General features: G+C 30.1%; 1 protein-coding gene across 1 annotated transcript; it reads left to right on the top strand.

The window, feature by feature from the left end:
- Positions 1–2,811: 2,811 nt before the first annotated feature.
- On the top strand, positions 2,812–18,896 carry LOC107448619 (uncharacterized). The gene is made up of 8 exons (XM_087153274.1): positions 2,812–3,090; positions 3,587–3,664; positions 5,948–6,098; positions 9,156–9,262; positions 11,133–12,497; positions 14,708–14,967; positions 16,758–16,881; positions 18,523–18,896. Exons 1-8 carry the CDS (start codon positions 2,935–2,937, stop codon positions 18,568–18,570), a joined length of 2,289 nt encoding a protein of 762 aa, XP_087009400.1. The 5' UTR covers positions 2,812–2,934; the 3' UTR covers positions 18,571–18,896.
- Positions 18,897–21,029: the final 2,133 nt, after the last annotated feature.

Here is a 21,029-nt window from a genome sequence, read left to right as displayed (position 1 = left end):
TAACGCTTAAAGGGATAGAGGACACTTAATTATTTTTTTCAGATTAGCACCATGAAATCGATATTTTCAGGGCATAAACATTTTCTATAAATGTCAATTTTTACGTCGATGTACACCTAAGATTTCAACTGTAAATGTTTTCAAAGGTGGCAGTTGAATTTTAAATTTCTTAGATGGAAATTGGGTTAAATGATAACGTTATAAGTGATATTTAAAGAGTTTATAGCCCATATTTGCGTCGTATACCCAATATTTGTAAAAGTATTTCAAATACTTTGTATTACAAGTTTACTGTATTACAAGTTTTTTTCTTTCGAGTGTCTTCTTTATATTGGTATTATATACTTTGCACTTGAGTTGCAAACATTTTAAAAATGGCGTGTAACATTGAGTTTTTTAAATTTTTTTAAAAATGAAAATGTGGCTTAATTTGTAATGTTTCAAATGATACTTTAAAAAATATTTTAAATTTTAACAGCAAAATTTTTATTCGACGAACTAAATAGTCTTCTACGAATGTCTTTGGTATGAGCTTTTGCTTTGTAGCTTTTTTTTTTCTGAAGTTTTAACAGCGCTTTTAAATTACAGCTGAAGTTTTAACTGCGCAAGCGTTACGCATAAAATTAATTTTAAGAATGAGTCCCAAGAATCCAACATTTATAGCATACAAATTTTTTTTTTTAAATTTAAACCACGAAAAACATACTTTTTTTTAACATTAATATTTTTAATAAGTACATCTTAGTTTTAATTTTCTGCCTGATTTGCTGTTGAATTTTTATAACTGAAAATGTGACTAAATTTTTAACGTTGTATGGGAGATCTAAAATGCAATTTCAAAAATTTGTGCAAAGAAACCTTGCACAAATTTTACTTTTAAGACATACACATGTACTAATTTTAGACATACATATGTACTAATTAATAGACATACTTATGTACTAATTTTGGGTAGAGCTTGAACATTTTTTTTTATGGATTAACGTTCTTTTTTTCCATGGATTATGATATTTTATTTCAAATGTAAAAGAATGCCATATCGGCATCATGTCCTATTGACGAATTTGTGAAGATCTACTTGTCGTTGACCATTAAAGCAGAAGGGGTGCAATTACTCTTGTTTTTCAGTGGCGCCATCTATGACCAAGAATTCGACTTCTGCTACACCCATACGCCGCACTCGTTCATAGGGCGGACCCATTCATTCATCCACAGACCGTAATTTTGATCTGAACCGGAGAACGATCAATCTCCAATTCAGCACCCCCAGAGATATAAGTTGTAATAAGAACATGGAGGACTTTGTGACCCGGTAGATTTAACGTGCAACGGTGACCATTTACAACAAGGGGAGTTTTCGGCCGGGTGAATTCGAACTCCTGTTCTCACGCACGTGAGTCCAGCTCATTGGAAACCAGGCTATTCCTGCCTTGAAAATCAGGTCTGATAAGCGAATGTATACGTAGAGGAATCTGTGACGGAGAAAACCCTAACTACAAATATTTTCTGCTACTTCAAGCGTTTGTATACTCTGTGACTTTTCTGTGACTTCGAAGAGCAAACCAATGACTTTTTCCGTCAATGTTTGGAACCTTAGTTTGTCATCCTATCACTGAAAAATTCTAGTGCTCATAATCAAATATCATGCACAAGCTCAATTTTAGAACTAGACTTATCTTACATTGCTGAGAGGTATTGTTCCGTCAAAATTTCTGAAGCATGGAGGTAGCGGGTTCGAATACCACAGTAACTCTTGACGTTTCTCTGTGCTGACTTTTTTTATTTTGTGTCACTTGAGAAGTTTCCGTTAAGTTTTTATAATATTTGTTTAGTGTTTATAAATCGTCCTATTTGTTTAGTGTTTATAAGCAGTTGTTCATAAGCCGTTCAGAGCACATATAAACTTGCATATGAATGTGAATAAATAAATAAATGGAATTAGAAATGCAGGTTTAGTAAATATTTCGCAGACTTAACGTTTTTCATGTAAATTCAGGTGCTACAAACTCAGCATTTCAGAAATCTCACCCTTTTTTTTCATTTTGTTCTATTTTACTTTTGTTTATAAAATATAATTTGGCTTTTATTGTTTATTTATACTTTCATGAACATATACAAACTCGTGTACTCAAGACAACGAAGGTCAAAACAAACAGAAACTTTTGTCAGACTGAAGAATAGATAGCCAAATTAAAGAAGGAGAGTCTGAAATGTAGCCAGGATTGTAATGGGATTCGAGCCCACTACCTTCATACTTCAAGGCATTTGAAGGGAAGCACAATACTCATCAATCTCGTTGGTTCTTTTAGTTTTAATTGGTTTGGTAAATTAGAGCCGATTATTGTGCTACTAAACTTTACATCCATTTAACAATCCACCCTGTCAATCTTAAACGCAGCCTATGCACCTTCTCATGTATAGCAACAACGGGTAGTACTCATGTATAGCCATATTGCTATACATGAGTACTGCAAGTTTACAAGCAAGAGCTGTTTTCATGAAGCTGTAGAAATTTAGTGATTACAAGGCATGAACATTTATTTTATTTTATTGAAATTACATACATTTGCTGACTTGTGTGCTCAATATAGGCTTATAAGTCATTGTCAAGTAGAAAATACAGATAGAACAATTCAGAGAAAGACATCACAAAGAATACATCCAGGGTTACGGCGGGAATCGAACCCGCTACCTCCACGCTTAACAGAGCGTTTGGACCGGCGATACCGCTCGGCCAGGGAGGCCCCGGCTTGAACATGTGATCCTTTTTTTAATGTTGTTGCCATAAGGTTAATTGGATATAACTGTATGAAGAATGTTTTAACCGCTAGTACGCGAACGAAGTTCAGATCAGTTCAAACATTCAAAATTATTTAACAATGGTCTTTTAGCTTGAGCATGTGAAAATCACATTTTCCTCGACTTTTCAAAAAAATGTCCGACACTTCTTGTCCCAAGACTTGTGACCTATTATCTGTCGCAACAATTTTGTTTTCAATTGGAATTGTGCAGCTCCTTGCAGGAATTATACTTTTGAAATCTGAAAATGTTTACGTGCTAGCTGGTACTGACTTTGCCGTGGCTGCGACTGTGAGTATTATTATGTACAATTTAGAGTCATTAAAACTGTATACGAAAGATTCGTAATTTTTGTTCTCATAATTAAAATTTTCTAATACGAGTTTGACGCGAACCTTAATTTTTCTAGCTATTTGGTTGATATACAAACTTTATTAATTTGTGCAACCACATTTTAAAGACAAAAATGGGGAAATATTCCTATCTAACTGGAATATTTAAAATTTGTGACATTGCGGAGTTGAAATAATTTTTAAGATCGGATGTACGTAATTTAAATTTTGGTCAAAGTTAAAATTGATGGTATCTTTCAATATTTTCCATAAAATTTTTTCCGTAATTCAAATATGGAACTGGGTGTTTTTAAACAAGAAGTGAGGACAACCTACATGGAAAAAAAATGTTTATTATTACTATAAAAAAACCCTATGACGCTCTTTTGAAAATTTTACAATTCTGGTTTCTCATTCTTTGTGAAGAAGTCCTTTAAGTATCTTTCTCATTTCAGAATATCTTAGTTGGTAGTTTATTGGGAATCGCTGCAAGCGTGTGGGAAAAAAAGAAAAAGGTGGCTTCTTGCAAAAGGGTACGTATTTTCTTATAATATAGAAATATTCACTGTGTTTTTATACTATTTTGTAAAAGAGTTGCTCCAATGAAAAGTAGACACGTATAAATAACTAGATAAATACAGTAGCGATAGTGGAACCTTCTTCTAGGTTTTGAGGTAAGCGGGGTGAACGGCAAATGGCGTATATCTAATTTACCATTCCACATAAGAGTATTTAAAATGAATGTAAGGTCGATCTAGCGAAGAAGGATTCATCCGAAACAGAACGCGATGTAATACGATTTTTAGAGGCCCGAAGTGAGCATAATGCTGACATTTATTACCGTATGATTGCTGTTTATAGTAAACAAGCGGCTGTGAAAAAGTGCGTAAAAGTTTTCGTGAGGTGGTTTACATCGATATTCGATCTGCCAAGACCCAAATCAAGCATACTTAATAATATCCAATGAATTCTTTGTTGATAAAATGAATGACGAGTGGTAAACAATGAGGGGGTCAATAATCTGACATCTATGCCGCATTCTGACAGATATAAATAAATGAATGGTTCAATTACACTATTGACACTAAAAATCTGTGCGTTTTGTTCTGGACGCATCCTTCTCAGCTCTACTTTACATTTACTTTAAATGCTTTTATGTGAATTACTAAATCTAGTTTACGCCATGTGCGGTGCACTGCTCTTACTTACCTACATTAAATTTATTAGATATATTTACGTCCCGGGTTTTTTTACCTCTTTATTTTGTCAATATCCGAATTCAGCGATGGCTTAGGGGAAAGAGCGTTCGCCTTCTAATGTGGTGAACCGGGGTTCGATCCCGGCGATGGCTGGTCGATACGAATTCTGCATCCGGCTTGCACTGACCACAGTGCTGACGTGAAATAAATATCCTTAGTCGTAGACGGATCATGGGTTAGTCCCCTTGCCGTCAGGTTAACCGTGGGAGGTTCTCGTGGTCTTCCTCTCCATGTAACGCAAATGCGGGCTAGTTCCATCAAAAAGTCCTCCACGAAGGCAAATTTCACCCTATACTTGATCCAGGAGTTCCTTCGGCAACTAGATTGTGTTCAAAATTACAAGGCTACGGAGTTGATCATTAGTAGTCGTAAACTCGAAAATTGGGTCTGCTGTTCAACGACGGTAATGAAGTAAAATATCCAAATTCAATGCAAAACAGTATCACTGTAAGAACTTGCAAATTATTGGAATACTATAAATTAACCATTTAAGTTAAAAACAAGGAAAAATAAAAAATTGGTATTTTCCGAATTTCGGTACCCGAAAAATTGGTATCCTGTTGCGTTTTCAACAAATTTGAGCGATGTCATAATTCATTGATTATAAATTTAATAGCATGTAATTAAAGTAGGAAAATAATTTTCTTTTTTTCAATAAGCTTCTTTGATCTACTTTTGAAGCTTACCCGTCTTAAATTTTAAGGATTCCTAAGTTAACACTCTTGAAATACGAGGACAAATAAGTGACATAGAAACGAGAAGCTCGTTTAATTTTATGCTATGCTTAATTTAGCCATTCTGTCTTCTAAGTTAAAATCAGATGCAATGAAAGTTGTTCAAATCAAGAGTTCACGCGTGATAGCCACTGCAACACCACCTTTTTGTTATAAATTAAGGTAATTGAAGTGTGTGGAAGATTTCTATAACTAATTAATCATTTCGCATGAGAGAATATAATGTGACAGTAAAGTAGTTTTTTTAAAATATAAGAATTTATCTTACATTTTTAAGAAACAAAATTTTTGTCTAAACTTACGAGTATCTATTACTTCCACAGAATTACGAACTTTTCCCATAAAGTTGGGACATCTAGACTTAGCTCTATTTAATTGGGGAATATTGCGCTTGATATCTTTTGGAGTTAATAATTTTCAATAAATTAAAGCAATTGAATTATGCATTTAGTATTTTTAAATACGTGATTTAATTTTACAATTTTTTGAGTGTTTAGATTTTTAAACATTTACGTATTCTTTTTGTTAAACTAGGGATATGCGATTTGAATGAGCTGAAAAAAAATCTTAAACTTTTATCATGAAAAGAATTTTTTTTCTCAAAAATCAATAAAGATGCAATTCTAAACTACCTTCCTAAAAATGCTGATTGCAGAAAATTAAATAGTGATTAAAAGCAGATAAAAACTTTCCTCTTTCATCTACGTTTTTTTTTTGAATTTTGCGTTTGGCCCAGAAAAGAGATCTGTCGATGACATTTTATTGAAATTTGTATTAAAATATAATTTAATTTGAATTAAGGTAAAATGATTTTTATTTTTAGCAAAATGTTCTAGCTTGTTTGTATATAGCTGCATTGAGTATGAATGCTACTGGGGCTATCATAATGATATTGGGGGACGGTAACAAATTGCTGATATCAAAGGACAAAGAAAATGTTTCCAAAGACTTTATGTTTGAAATTACGGCATGTGGTAAGTGAAACTAACCCTCGATTTTATTTTAATTTACCTTTTTATTTTTAGTTATGTTATGCTAAAATATTTTTGGGATTTATTGAATTTCATTTAGTTTATTTCCCATGATGTGATTATTTAGGACAGTGTTCCCCAACCTCCGGTCCGTTAATCAAATGGTACCGGGCCGGGCATTTCATTGAAACTGAATTTAAATTCCTAGGTTTATACCCCAAATTAAAAATATCTGTGTTCCATTAAAATTTTATTTATTTTGAAAAAGGGGCCCCCGAAAATAGTGACATAAATTTTTTTAATGTTTGTAGTGTATCATTGTCTCCGATAAAAAATATTTAAGTTATTTTTTGCGAAGGATAATTATCTTTGGATAAACGAATTTTATAATTGTGTGCAACAAATTTTCAAATTCACTTTAAAAGTTCTAGAGATATAGCGAAATACGCAAAGCGGTTGCCCCCTAGGTCAGAAATCCAAATCCGTTGTAAATAGGGTATGTTTATTTAAAGAAAGTACGTTTTTGTGTCTGATTTCCTAACTTAAAATATCGCTTGCACTAAATAATTAGCATAGTATATTTTAAGTTACCCCCTTGAGCCAAAAAGTACGTGCAGTTCATAAACTTAAGTTGGTAATCACAAGAAGTTTCAGAAAGTGATAATTTTTAATCCTACGAAGAAATAAAACTCGTTCAATTTCGTTATATTTAGTAGGTACGTAATAAAATTTGGTATCATAGCAACTTCCGCTTATTATGTCCTTAAACTTTAGGTTCAAACAATTTTTTCTCATAACATACACTAGTAATTTAGGTATACATCTGAAGCTGAAGTACTCAAATAATCTAATTTTTTCTTACTTTTTTATTTTGCGTCAGGCATAGTTTCTAGCATAGTCTGTTTTAGTTGTCTTGAATATTAAATGTATTTTTTGCCCTAAGATCACACTTTTCTGGCTTTAAGTCGGAGATTTTCTCTAAATATTTTTAGTGTTAAGAGATTTTCTGCTTTAACTTTTGATGTAAAAAGATTTCAACATTCCCAATAGATAAATTATTAAAATATGCATAAAATGCCTGAACAGCAGGCAGTATTGATTTTAGGTGATGGCAAAATTTTAAGAATTTTTGCTTATGTATTATGTAACTACAACTTGTCGAGAGGTAGAACTTCCGGGTTAAGTTTTGCTCAAGTTTAGCGCAGTATAGTCATATCCAGCCATTGTGCTGTTAAAATTTCAGTAAATTGTTCAACCATTGTTACTCGCGTATTTTAACAAGTCTTTAATTGAAAAGTAATTTAAAATAAGATATTATAAATGAAAACATAACTTTTTCAAAACAAGCAAAGGAAAGGTGATACCATTGATAGCAGAACCGTCGCTCGCTTTGCCACCATTTTGGCGATCTTATCGACTATGGCTAAATTTTTTGAAGTTGTTTTGAGGCTCTAAATGCTGCAGGATGACTTTTCTCTTGCAAAAACAAGTTTTGATAAACCAATTGGTTTTTGATGTATGAATTAATTTTTATTTATAAAGAATCATAGTTTCATCTAAAGCACAGAAAAAAAAATTCAATTTGTTGTACAATATTTTTTCCAATCTAATAACTTTTTAAAATCATGTAATATGTGCTTTATACTTTGTACTAGAAATTTTTTTTATCGAAACCTAAGTATAATATGTTTTACAATCACGTAATCAAAGGAAGCATCTTCTTAAATTAATAAAAATGCAAAAGCATTAAAAGATTTCAGTCAACGATATAATATTGAAGTAGCGTTAATATTGATTCTTCTATGATATTTGCACTCAACTTTCGTCTTTGAAAAGTATCCAAATTATTTGAAATTTCTCTGACTTAGAGGTGAAGAAAAAGATGGACGGCATTAAATTACCTTTCAAAGATGGAGAAAAAAAATCAGGGTCAGTGTTATTTAAGGTTTGTTTTCCTGGTCTGCATCATTAGGCTGAAATAAAAAATTGCTTACTTTTGTACAGTGCGTATACACTATAAGTTAGTTGATGGTATAATTTAAATGATTAGATTTCTTATACATCATTTCTGTAGAAAATAAAATGAGATTTATTATACCGCATTGATTTATTTTACAAAGTCTTTAAGTGTTATAGATCTCAATAAATGATTGAACTAAGTGATAATCGTACAGTGGAAGATGGATCCTAGGGCATTTGGCAGCAAAAATGCGACGTAGTGCCTTAAAAAGCATTTCTTTTGGTACTAAATGATTAACATAAGGGACATAATATGACGTAACATAAGGCACATAACATAAGAAATTAACATAAGGGACTATGACGCGAATAATTTAAATTCATGGTAATGATTTATATACTTCCCCTAGCGGGCAGGAAATAATTCTTATTTCATAATGTCAGCAAAATAAATTTCAAGTTTACTTACACGAAGTCCTTGAAAAGTAACTTAGAACATTCATGTACTTACCTCTTTAATTATGATTATGATTAAATTATGATTATGATTAAATTATGATTATGATTAAATTATGATTATGATTAAAATTATAATTATGATTAAATTATGATTATGATTAAATTAATAAAACCATAATTGATTTATTTATCATAACTATAATTATAATTATTCATGATTATATTTGGATTAATAAGAATGGCTCATGATATAAAAATGGTTTTCAGTTGTGTAAATTTTGTGTAAATTAAAGTGTTTGTTCAGTTGAATTAAGAATGACGTCACGTTTCATATGAATAAAATTCATTATTGAAATTAGTGTTTTATTGATCTATATGTCATAGTATAAAAATAAAGTAGTATAAACTGCTTGAAAAACGTTTGTACGCATTACGCAACAAAATTTTTAAATTCTAAATTCAATCAGGTTTCCTTTAAAAGAATCAGCTAAATACTACAATGGTTTATGTTTCACTTATGAGAACTTATCATACTTTTGAATTCTATCAAAGCGAATATCCTATTTAATTACTTTGTCCAATCCTATGTCTTTAGAAAATGATTCAGTTACAAAAGATTCTTTTTTTATATTTTTTTTTAAGCTTACGTAACTTCTGTCTGCTCACCGATAGTATGCTTGGTCATTGCTCTCGTCTGTCTATCTGGGATTAGGATTCAGATTTATGACAATATGAAGAAGAAAAATAGTGTAAGTTCCTTCAGCATATTTATTTAGTGAAAATGAACTTATTTAAAACAATTTAAGTGTATTTTACCATAGATTATACTTTTGACCTGAGAAATAATTGTTATACAGAAAAAATATATCAACACTATGACTGTAAAAAATATTTTTAATTTAAACTATTCGATTGATTTTTTATTAGTTGCTTTTAAATAAATTACATTAAAAACTTAACATGTTCCATCCAGTTCTTAAATATGAATTATTATAATGGTATTGAATATTACTTTCGAAGAAAATGTTTAAAGTTTAAAATGCGTAATTTGTAGTTTAAAGTGTTTCTACATCACATATCTTAAGTTTAATTTAAGATGCGTTATTCAAATTTAAGAGATAATCTTGTTTCTGAATTTTAATTTGAAATTATTGAAATAATTATTTCTAATATTAGTAATTTGTAAGAAAATAATAAAATAATAAATTTGATAGAAATTGTAAATAATTATAATTAATAATCTAAAATTAAATAATATTGATAATATATAATAATTTGATAGAAATAAATTTGAAAGAACATGTGTATTTCATAAAAAATCTAATGTAAAAGCATTTTATAGAAGCTTATGTACAAAAATATTGCAAAGTGTAAATTTTGCAGGATAGAACTTAACTTAGAAATTGGCACAAAACATAAAGGTAAAATTAAAAATTTATAACAGTAAAATCAAAACAATAAAAAAACAATAAAAAAAATTCTTGCACCTACCTACAAAAAATTTCGAACATATATTCCTTTATTGTTCTTTTAGTATCACTTTGTAGAATAGAATACTTTATGAGACGCCGGTTGGTAGAATCTATTTTAAAGAAAATTTGTGTTTAGGTCAAGCAAGGATTGAAGTAACGAGAAGCAAATGCAGTAAAGAAAGACATTTCCTCACAAAAATAGAAAAAAACTACATGAATAATATTGAAGTAAAATGAAACAAATAATTCCTTTATAAAATTACTTTCAGCTGTGGATTAAAAGATATTATAGTATCTCTCCTGATAGTCACATAAAAAATTAAAAAATTCTCAAAATTAAAAATTGAAGTCACTATAAAGAAACAATGTTTAATTTTCGGAAAATAATTAAATTTTAGGGAAATAAGATTTTTAATTAGAATGAAAACTAATACTTTCTCGATTATCAGTGTTAAAAATATTAATCCTTTTTTTATATTCTGCTCATAATCTGAAGGCTAACACAAAACGATTGCCGGGAGGGGGGGGGAGATTAATAGGGGTGCCTTAAGAGTTGCTGCAAAAAAGTTACACAATCATTTTGATAAGTAAAATACAAATTGCAAATTAATAACTATTTTCAAATGAAAAAAAATCTAGTCAACCCTCCGATTATACTTATTAAATTAAGGAATTTTTATTAAAAGAATTTATAATAGAGCAGTTAGAATGTAATGGGGGTAAATCAAATTTTTAATTACAATTAATTTCCTATCATATTTAGTCTTTTACGAACAGAAATGGTGAAAACTTTCGAATTTAATTTAATATCTAACACACCGCTGATATAGATCAATTGCAGTTAGTATTTTGTTATAATCAATGTATATCAAGACCTTAGCGTACTAGCTCGAGACAGTATGTGAAAAGTTTTAAAAATATTTTTGTGGCATCACATCCTTGATAAATCCACGGGTTTTGTTCCAACATCCAACGATTATCATTTTATACTGTATCTGTAGATAATTTTATATTCACTTATGACGTCTTCCTTCATTGGATACTCAATGACTATGTTATACTGTTATAGGAGATTAAATTCTAAAGTCTTTTTCAACCGTTATCATTTTATACTGATGTGTGTTTTAACTTGGGCCTCTTTCTTTAGATAACAAAAGCAGAATCCTATGGATGGGTGTTTGAAAACAACCATGACAGTCGCTCAAGAAACCTTGGTGCTCTACTCCAAGATTCATCCAATCAAAATGCTTCAGTTTCTGATGATAATGTGTTCCTCGAGCAAAGATCTGCCACTAAAAAGTTATTGAAGGTAAAACCTTCAAAAAAGACCAAATCGAGAGATTCCGTTACTTCCGTTAGTGAACTGAAAACTCCTTTGGAGATTTGGACCCACAAACGCAACAAGATGATAAAGGAAATAACCTCGCCGCAACCTATATTTTTTGCCGATGATTACCTTCAATTTCCAGACTTTAAATATGATTCTTACATTGGATTTAAGATTCCAAGAATCACCGAAACTTCTTTCATCCGACCGGGCAGTCGTGGCAGTAATCAAACAGAAAGTTCCACAAACTTGGAACGCCAAATAGACAAAATCGAAAAGACGATGTCTTGCAAACCTTCTAAACCGCATTTAGACGAACTAAACAATAAACTTGCTTCCAGACGATTGAGTTATCCTGACTCTGCGCACCTTGTTGAAAAGTTTGAGTGTAATGAGGAAGAATTGGAAAATTTGCCTCAAACCGCATTAGAAGATCACAAAAAATCCATTGATGAAACAGACTCTCAAACTTCTCATCCAACTCACCCCAAATTGCAGAGAACTCAAGCAAATTTAAATCCTAAAATTGCACCAAAACATTTAAAACAGCAATCGGCATGCTTCGATTCTGAAGCAATCTGTTCTCCTGAATTGCCTTCTGAAAGTTCCATAGTTGGAAGCCTAGATTGGCTCCAGGGCTCACATAAAGCACGACGAAATTCAAACGATTCAGGTTCATCAGGTTTGACAGCTGAAACAATCAGCGAGTTGAAAGCAAAAATTAATAAAATGAGCTTTGCTGAAGACGAAAGCCTCGAGCAAAATAAAGAATTTTTGAGATCATTCAAGCAGGACGGTAAGCGAAAGTCTCATTTGTCTGAGTCTGACGTTGTATGTAACCAAAGTGCTTTTCAGAAATTGCATGTCCAGTACATGCCAGTCTTTCCACTAAACTCTGAAAACGATTCTAAAACCACGTTAGCTGGTGAAGTCGTTCCAATATCTGTTAGGCCAACTGCAATCAACAGAGCCAATAGCATTCCTGTAAAAACAATTCGCTCACAAACTGCAAATAGATATTCTGTCAATGTGAAAAATATTTCATCAGACCAAAGGCTGGATACGGACTCGGATGATAGCAAATTTTTACCTGAAAATGGTGAATCTCAGTCAAGTCAAAGAACTTATCCTTTTTCCAACAGCTATAAAGAAAAATCTACTCATAAATCAGATACAGAATCCATTGTAAGTGGTAATATTAAATTTATTTTTGCTTCCAAAATTACTTTCATACTATTCAGTATTCGTTAAATTTGTATTGGTTAAAAGGTTAAATTAATTTCATTTTGAAATCTCCTTAGATTTTGCTGGTACTTGAGGGGCTTTCAATGTAAAAAATAAAGGACCAATAGACATTCAAATTCTTAGAAAATAAACTTTTTCTCATGTTATTAGTAAATATTTATGCTAAAAATCTATTTTTTTCATGAAACTAAAAACAAAAGTTACATGCAAAGTCTTATGAATATTTTTCTTTTTGATTTAGTTACAAATTAACACGATAGCTTGAATGCATGTAAGTAAAAATGTCAATTATACTAGTGTTTTTTTTTTTTTTTTGAATGATCTAAATTTTTAAAATTTGTGATCAAAAAACGATTCTGAATAATTGTTATATAAATGGAGATTCTTATATAAATTGAAAATTTCAAGAGTTTAATGAGAAATAATAAATTTGTTAATTTTTATTAAATAAAAACACACGAAATTTTCTTTTATTTATTTCGACTAATTTTTGAAAGCATTTGAAAAGTTTCAAAGCTTATTTGACATTAAATTTTGAAAAAATTAAGAAAAAGTTGAGCGGTGGAATGTAATTTTTTTTGTTATATTTAAAATTTTATTACAGCCATTATTTTTCAATAAATCTGTGAATTATGTTCTTTGGGTAATCTTGTACGTATAAGTAAAGCTGAGTAAATATATTTTTAGCATACAAATAAAGTTTTAAAAATACCTTGCCTTTTTTTAATAGAAATAAAAAAAATATTTAAAATATTAATGAAGATTGCAGGAAGGCAAATACTTATATCGTTGCACGACTTCTGTGGGAAACTTATGCAAGATCTCTTTTTTATATTAAAAAATCCGCAATTTTATGCTTTCAAAAATAGGCATGATTAACTCTTTGACGAAGAATTTTTGTCAAACATATTTTTTATACTTTTTTCATTATTTTGTATTAACTTAGGTCAAAATAAAAGAAATATTATATTTGGCATTTTAAAAATTTATGGTTATGGAATACAGCATGAAACATTGCTATCTTTTTCTGCATAAAATTTAAAATCTTCCGAAGGCGCCTCATTTCTAAACAATTTTTCAAATTTGAATTTAATGCAATTTAGATCTAAGAGAAACAGTTATGCAAGAATGAAATTTCTTTAATTTACAAAATCAAATATTAATATTTTTTTTTAATATGAGTGAAAAAAAAATTGTTTTCTAATTACTTTTTTTAGGATTTTATATTTTAGTATAAAATTCCGAAAACCTAACAGATTTTTTCAGCAATTATTATCAAAGCGTCAAAGGATTAAAACCAGCAGTTTTAAAAATATCAAAAATGTTATCCTACCATTAAAAGGTACGATAAAATATGACGTAAACAAATATAAATGTATTTATTTGTTAGATAACCAAAAATAACCAAATTTGTGTTTTTAGAAATGTGGTCAAAACTAGATTTAAAATCCTTTAAAAATTATCCATTATTTCCTAAGTAAACATAGGTTTTCAAGTCCAGGCATTTTTTATCCTATAATCAGCTGTCAGAAAATACTTTCTTTTCAAAAGATGAAGTACTATTATTTATTATTATTAACCCTTCATAACTGAAGCTACGATTTGAAAAACGAAATCTCTAACTCATTAGAATATAACAAGCAAATCCAAATTTAAATTACGAAATTAAAAATTTCTTGAAAAAAAATGGTTTATTGTATTTCCAGAATATTACGCAAAATTTCAAAACATTGATAGTCAAATTTCAGAACTATTGAATATAATGACGAAGACAAATTCATTAATTTCAATTAGAGTAATATTCGTAGAACAAATGTGTGCAACTTTGCAAGCAACAAATTGAACTTCAAATTTAAAAATCACCGCAGTGTTACCATGTTGTAGAAATAAGTTGAACAACTATGTTCCTTAAAATAAATTCAGAAATAGCCCTACAAAACTCTTTTGTAAAAATATTTATTCCTTTTGTGTTTGTTGCAGACATGACACAAATAGTAAGTTTTCCTTCGACATTGATGCTAGTGCTGCTTTCCTATATTTGTAATTGCATTTGCTCAATATTTTTCAGTAAATTGAAAGTTCTCATAAGGGAAGTGTATAATACTTATTGACATCTTTAAAATGCATTAAAAAAGCAATATTTCTTGTAGAATTCCTCCAAACATTCAGAGGAGAAATGCCATTTCAAGCAAAGAATGTCTATTATGGGTTCCATTGCAGAATCTCCGACGGAAGAATTCCTTCAAGTCATTTCAGAATCTGAAAAATCAGATTGTGAATCATATAATTCACCACCCAAAACAAATAGCGAAAGGGATTCACCTACGGATGGACCAAGACTGGCAAAAAACTCATTCTCCTTAAAGCGCTTGTCATCTAAGGCGGCACCAAATTTGTTGAATAGGCTTTGGTATGTAATGTTCTAAAATGTCATATTGCACCTTTCGATCGGATTTTCTAGAACTAAGATTTAATTTTAATGGTTCACGAGGGTAACGCCAAATATGCTAATGAGTGCAGACGATATTTTAAGTTGTGAAAATGATTAAAAAGTACTATCTTTCATAGTATTTGGATTCCTTACCCTCAAAATATGGGGGGGAAAGCAAAAATCTGAAAATACGGTTCCAATTTTATAGGAACGGTTCAAAATTTGGGCCTTTAATGTTGATTTCAGATTTTGCGCTTTCTGCAATGTCTCTAGAACTTTTTAAGTGAATCGAAAAAGTTTTGGAAACATTTATAAAATTTTTTTATCCTAAGATAATTCCATGAAAAATATTTTTAATTTATTCACTTTAGTTAACAATAGTCGAAAATATTTTGAATTGTAATTTTTTAAATTTTTTAATTTTATAAAATGACGTTTTTGTGCATTTTCTTTGTTAAGAAAATATAATTGTTCACTAATAAATTGATTTCAAAACTTTTAACATTGCCTTTTAAGAAAACTGTAAACTATTGTTTTCAGTGAAAGTTAATTTATTCAATTTATTTTAAAATTTATAAGTTTACTTTTTTAACCCTTAAGGTCCTATATTTCAAGTTCACTTATCCTCGAGTAAAACTATAATTAATTATATAGTTAATTAGATATTATAATATAGTTAATTAATAAGTAATTGTATTATTATTTATAAATAATTTTATTTTATAAATTTCATTAGTACAATGAAAGACATAAAATAAAAAATTTTCATTTACGTGGCATTGGACATCGTAAGTAAAGGGGCTATGCCACCTATAATGAAGCATTGGCTCATTTTGGGTTAAAATGTTGTATATTGGCATCTTTCGGTGCACCCATACAAAATTTAACTTATTTAAAATATTGTATGTTCGCGTAGACTCAGTAGCTTAAGTTAAAAAAAAATTAGCATTTTCAGAATATTTCTACGTATTTTACCTTTATGCAATATATTTACAAAGCAAACTTCTACTCTTTATTTTTTTAAACGTATTCACATGAATTTACTTACATTAATATCCAGAGATTTTTTTTTCACGCAAAATCTTAGATCTTATCCAACTCCGATTGGTTTTTATATTTTAAAATATTCAAGAAAGTGGATGATTAAATATTTTAAGAAAAGTAAGCTTTTTATGTATAAACGTTAATGTCTTCGAGAAGTTTTTAAATCTGGATACAGCTCGAAATGAGTTTTTATGAAATTTATTCCGTTTTGTAAATTTTTGAGCATTTTTTTATCTTTTTAAAGAATAAACTAAGGAATCCAAATAAATTCGTAATGTCATATCTGGATGCAGAAACGTCACTTGACATCTGTGACATACCTACCTTGACTCTGAAGTCTGGTTCCTTACTCTGTAATGATTATGGTGTTAAAATAAGTAAGGAGAAATAAGCACGCAATTCTTCGCATTTAGATAACTTTTTGGTTGAACTGCTCGAAAAAGTTTTTTTTTTCCAATGTCCAGATTTAAAAATTCACCGGGGTGCTTTTTTAATACAATATTGGTAGTTTTTAAATATATTTTCTAGACAAAAGTTTGCGTTTGAAAATTTTCATTCCTTGGGATGTCTTATTTCTTTAACTAAAAATTTTTCTGCATTAAAAATTTTTTTTGCTTCATCCTTGATACAGATGCAAAATGCATGTTAATGTTTGTTATTAATGAAAACTTACTTTTACTTACCAAGATTACTGAATGTAGAGTAAATAAAATTTTCTTTTCAAGGTCAATGAAGAGGTCCGAAGCGAAGACTGATTTTAGCAGTTTAATTATGGATAGTGATTCATTGGTCGGTCTGAATGACGAGGAATTAATGGCCAGAACTCGCCGAATACGTCAGTTACGAAAGGTAAATTTGAAAGATTTAGTGTCAAAATAACTAAAAAGAGTCAATAGTGGTTATTTTTGCTTTTTACCATGCATGGCATTTAAGTTATGAAAGATGCCGTTCCTTCGAATCTTAAAAAAAAAAGAAAAAAAGAGAACAGTTTCGGTAAAGCAGAATTTGGTCACTTTTTTTATCTTTGCAAGTAATGCAAGCAGAGTTCTAAATATCTTGCGAAAGAAACTTCGGCACCTTTTTTTAAAGTGATTTAAGAAGCTATGTACAGTGAGTCAGAAAAAAACAAAAACGAACCACCCTGAATCTCTTCATCTAATGATCGGATGAAAGCCGCGATGGCTCAGGGGATAGAGCGTTCGCCTTCCAATGAGGCGAATCTGGTTCGAATCTCAGTCGATACAGATTCCGCACCCGGCTTGCACCGACCACAATGATGACGCGAAATATCCTCAGTGGTAGACGGATCATGGGTTAGTCCCCTCGCTGTCAGGCTAACCGTGGGAGGCTCTCTAGGTCTTCCTCTCCATGTGACGCAAATGTGGGTTAGTTCCATCAGAAAGTCCTCCATGAAGGCAAATTTCTCCCAATACCCAATCCAGGAGTTCCCTTGGCTTCTGGATTGGGTTCAAAATTACAAGGTTACGGAGTTGAACATTAGTAGTCGTAAACCCATAAAATTAGGTCGGCTGTTCAACTACGGTTATAAAATAAAATAATTATTGGATGATCACGTTCTATGACTCAATTTTAATGGCTCTAGGAGGTGACCTCAAATATGCTTATTAATAAGTGCAGACGATATTTTAAGTTACGAAATCAGACACAAAAACGTACTTCTCTGAATGCCGTTTTTTCAACGGATTTTTGACTCCCAAAATAGACGGGGTAGCCGCAATCTGGGAAATATAGTCTTCATATGCAGGCAAAAATTTTAATTGTACAATAGATAGGATGCTTCAGATAGGTAACTCTCCTTATGAAATGTGCTATTTCTTGTTTCCATAGCAAGAGAAAGCCTCAGACTTCCAGGCGAGGGGAGTTCTTTCAATAGACCAACTGTAAGTTCAACTTGAAACAAAGCTATAATACTATCATGACGTGAAATATTATTTGGATTTAAAAACTAATAATCAACTTAAATGTTTAGACTATTGTACTGTTTAACCCTTAATAGCTATCCACCCAATTGCACACCAATATTGTATAGTCGGGTCATTTTGACCTGCCCCCCCCCCCCCTTTGATAGAAATCATTTAAACCTATGAAAAAGTCCCAATTATTGCGAGTCTAAACACTTAAGCGTTGGAATAAAATTTCTAATCCAAATTGCTTCTAATTTTTACAAAAATGACCTTTCTTCATATTGACATTTTGCACCATTTTCAATTTTAGTATGAAGAACACTGGCTAAAAATTGACAAAACGTTACAGTCACGAATAACTCACAAGCTTTAAGAGTAGAATGTTTATTGCTAAAAAGCATTATTTCATTTGGCGAAATAATCTTTTGCTGAACAGCTAAACGGTAGAAACCGTTTCGCTATAAGTACCAATTTAACAGAAGGATATTCAACGCTGTCTTAACAAATATATAATTTTAAGAAACAAATTCATTTAAAATTAATTGAATTTTTTTTTAATTTGCAGTCAGTTGAATTGAGATCACAGCTTGAGAAGCACGATGATGTAGTTTGACCACTCAGTAAGACAAGAAAAATGAATTGAATTGTGAATGATGGACGAGGTAGTAAATTGGCTCTTGGATACTTATTGCATTGCTCCGAAGATCGATTCTTCATTGTTTAAGAATATATTTAGTTCAGAACTGATCGAATCAGTTCAGAATTCAATTGAAGAGCCAGTTCAAATGAGTGATTTAATCATGAATTAAAGAGCCAGTCTAAATGAGCTGTTTTTATTGTTGTATTTTATGTGCATTTATGAAATCCATGTTTGTGTAAATTTTTCTGAAATGTAATTTTATTTCTTTTTAATAACAATAAAATTTATGATTTTTAATACTTTCTGCTGTGGATTATTGTTGGTACGTGTTTGTAATTAAAGGTACGTGGTATTTTTTTTATTAATTTTGATTTGAGTTTGCTTTTCACAACGGAAGCGAATTTAATTAAATTCTCCCAAAACAATTCGCGATCGCAACGCTCGAGTACGCCCTCTATCGTGAGCCTGTAAATATCAGACATTAATTTATCACATTTTCATTTAGTTCCATCAAAATCATCGGCCATGACGGACGCCATTTTCTTAGTAGCAAATAAAAATAAAAATTTCCCTAAGGAACAGCTGAAGAACTTGAAAAAACTAACCAGAACATGCCAAACATTGAAGCAGAACACGCCAAGCATTTGAAGAACAATTTCTCAATAATTTTTACCTTTCTATTACCAACAGCATAACTTACAATTTCATGATCACTTGCTGTTACAGATGTGTATATTACTGTAAAAATTTTTTTTCTGTCTTCAATTCATTACAAATTAAAGTGAAGTCAACATTGCTTTCGTCATTCCAATAAAGAAATGTGAATTCAGAACGTCAAGAACTGCAATAGTAGTAGAATTCTTCTTTGTTATAGAACAGTATATATTTCTGTATCTATATAATTCGGAAAACAATAAAGAATCAACCAAATTACTTGAAATAGTGTCATTTGTGCTGATGATTAATAAATTTTTTATCGTTTTCTTGGTAAGTATTTTTTAGTTTTGAAAGAATAGATCATTTCAACTAGAATGCTGTTCTGTTTTTAAGCTACATATTCAAATTCATATCGAGATCTTACAACTATAAAATTTTGATGTGTGGTATGTTATCTAAAAGTAATAAAGGGATAATCTATGTATATATTATTTGAAAATAAAACTTTCAAACGAAGAACATTTCATTTGGAACTCTGCGGATTTATAAAGAAGGTAAGTGTTATGATTTTTATAATAAAAAATTAGCTTGTAAAACTTTTTTTTCTTATTTGATGATAGTTCTCTACAGAATGGTTTCTTACGTCTGATTAAGAACTATAAGAAAAGAAACTATGAAAGTTTTTTTTTTCAATGTAAAGAATTCTCGTTCGTTAATCGTTTTTTATCCAAAGAATTCTTTATTTCCCGTTTTATAGTTTATAATTTTTTGATAAAAATTGCTGTCAAAATACTTTTTTTGAAAACATAAATGGTATAACATTGTGTGTTTATGTATACTTCTTGCATATTCTAATGTTTCAAGTAATATGATTCAGAAAAGTATGAATAAAAATACGCCACAGCAGCTACAGATTTGGCGGTTTTTAAGTGGCGCCTATATACACCTAAAATTTTTGTGTCAAATCATAAAATGAAAAACTTTATTTAAAATCAAAGTAGTTTATCGGATTTCGGTGGACAATTGGCAAAATATTTCGCTCCTGAAAAAATAAAACTGCATCTTGTTCTATTTTTGACAAATCCCAAAGACGCATTTTCGTAGCATTAAAAAATGGTAACAAAAATCGAAGAACAAATCATTTTGGAATTCTTCTGACTTATAAAGCAGGTAAGTGTTAATTTTTATAAAATAAAAAATTTTACTTTTAAGTAGTTTTTTTCTTATTTGATGATAGTTTTCTATAGAATGGTTTTCTGCGTCCGATTATGAATCAAAAAAGAAAAAACATGAAAGTTGTTTATTTTAATGTAAGGAATTTTTAGAATTGGGTTTTTCATTTTTGCTTTGTATCGTAAGCATTCTTTATTTTACGTTTTTTAGTTTCTAAATAATGATTTTGATTGAAACTAGAAATTTTTTAATAAAAAGTGTTGTCAAAATTTTTTTTTACTAAATTAAATTTCATAAAATTATGAGGTTTATGTATACTCTTTGTTCATTTTAATTTTTGAAGTACTATGATTCTTAAAACTATGGAATGTAAAGTTTAAATAGGCCTTTCATGTTATATCATTAAATTTAGTAAAACTATTTCTCGGGCATTAGGTTTCAACTCTTATAAGAATATACATATTTTTTTCTGTTTATGTGCAAATATTTTTCCGATGTGTTTTGGATGTTCCTTCTCTAAAAAAAAAAAAGAGATACCATTTTGTTTTTGTTTGCATAAGAAAGGATATTAAACATTTTTCTTTTTTAAATTTAATTAGCCA

Source organism: Parasteatoda tepidariorum, chromosome 10 (genome assembly GCF_982258835.1).
Source record: "Parasteatoda tepidariorum strain Cologne lab strain chromosome 10, Ptep-v5.0, whole genome shotgun sequence".
Classification (NCBI taxonomy): Eukaryota; Metazoa; Arthropoda; class Arachnida; order Araneae; family Theridiidae; genus Parasteatoda; species Parasteatoda tepidariorum.
Note: the sequence above shows the minus strand (reverse complement) of the source record. Positions and strands in the feature narration are given on the sequence as shown.

Coding starts and splice junctions, on each gene's coding strand:
- LOC107448619 (XM_087153274.1), top strand. CDS start 2,935: ATGTCCGACACTTCTTGTCCCAAGACTTGTGACCTATTATCTGTCGCA. Junction 9,263..11,132: donor ATATGAAGAAGAAAAATAGT/GTAAGTTCCTTC, acceptor CTCTTTCTTTAG/ATAACAAAAGCAGAATCCTA. Junction 12,498..14,707: donor AATCAGATACAGAATCCATT/GTAAGTGGTAAT, acceptor TATTTCTTGTAG/AATTCCTCCAAACATTCAGA.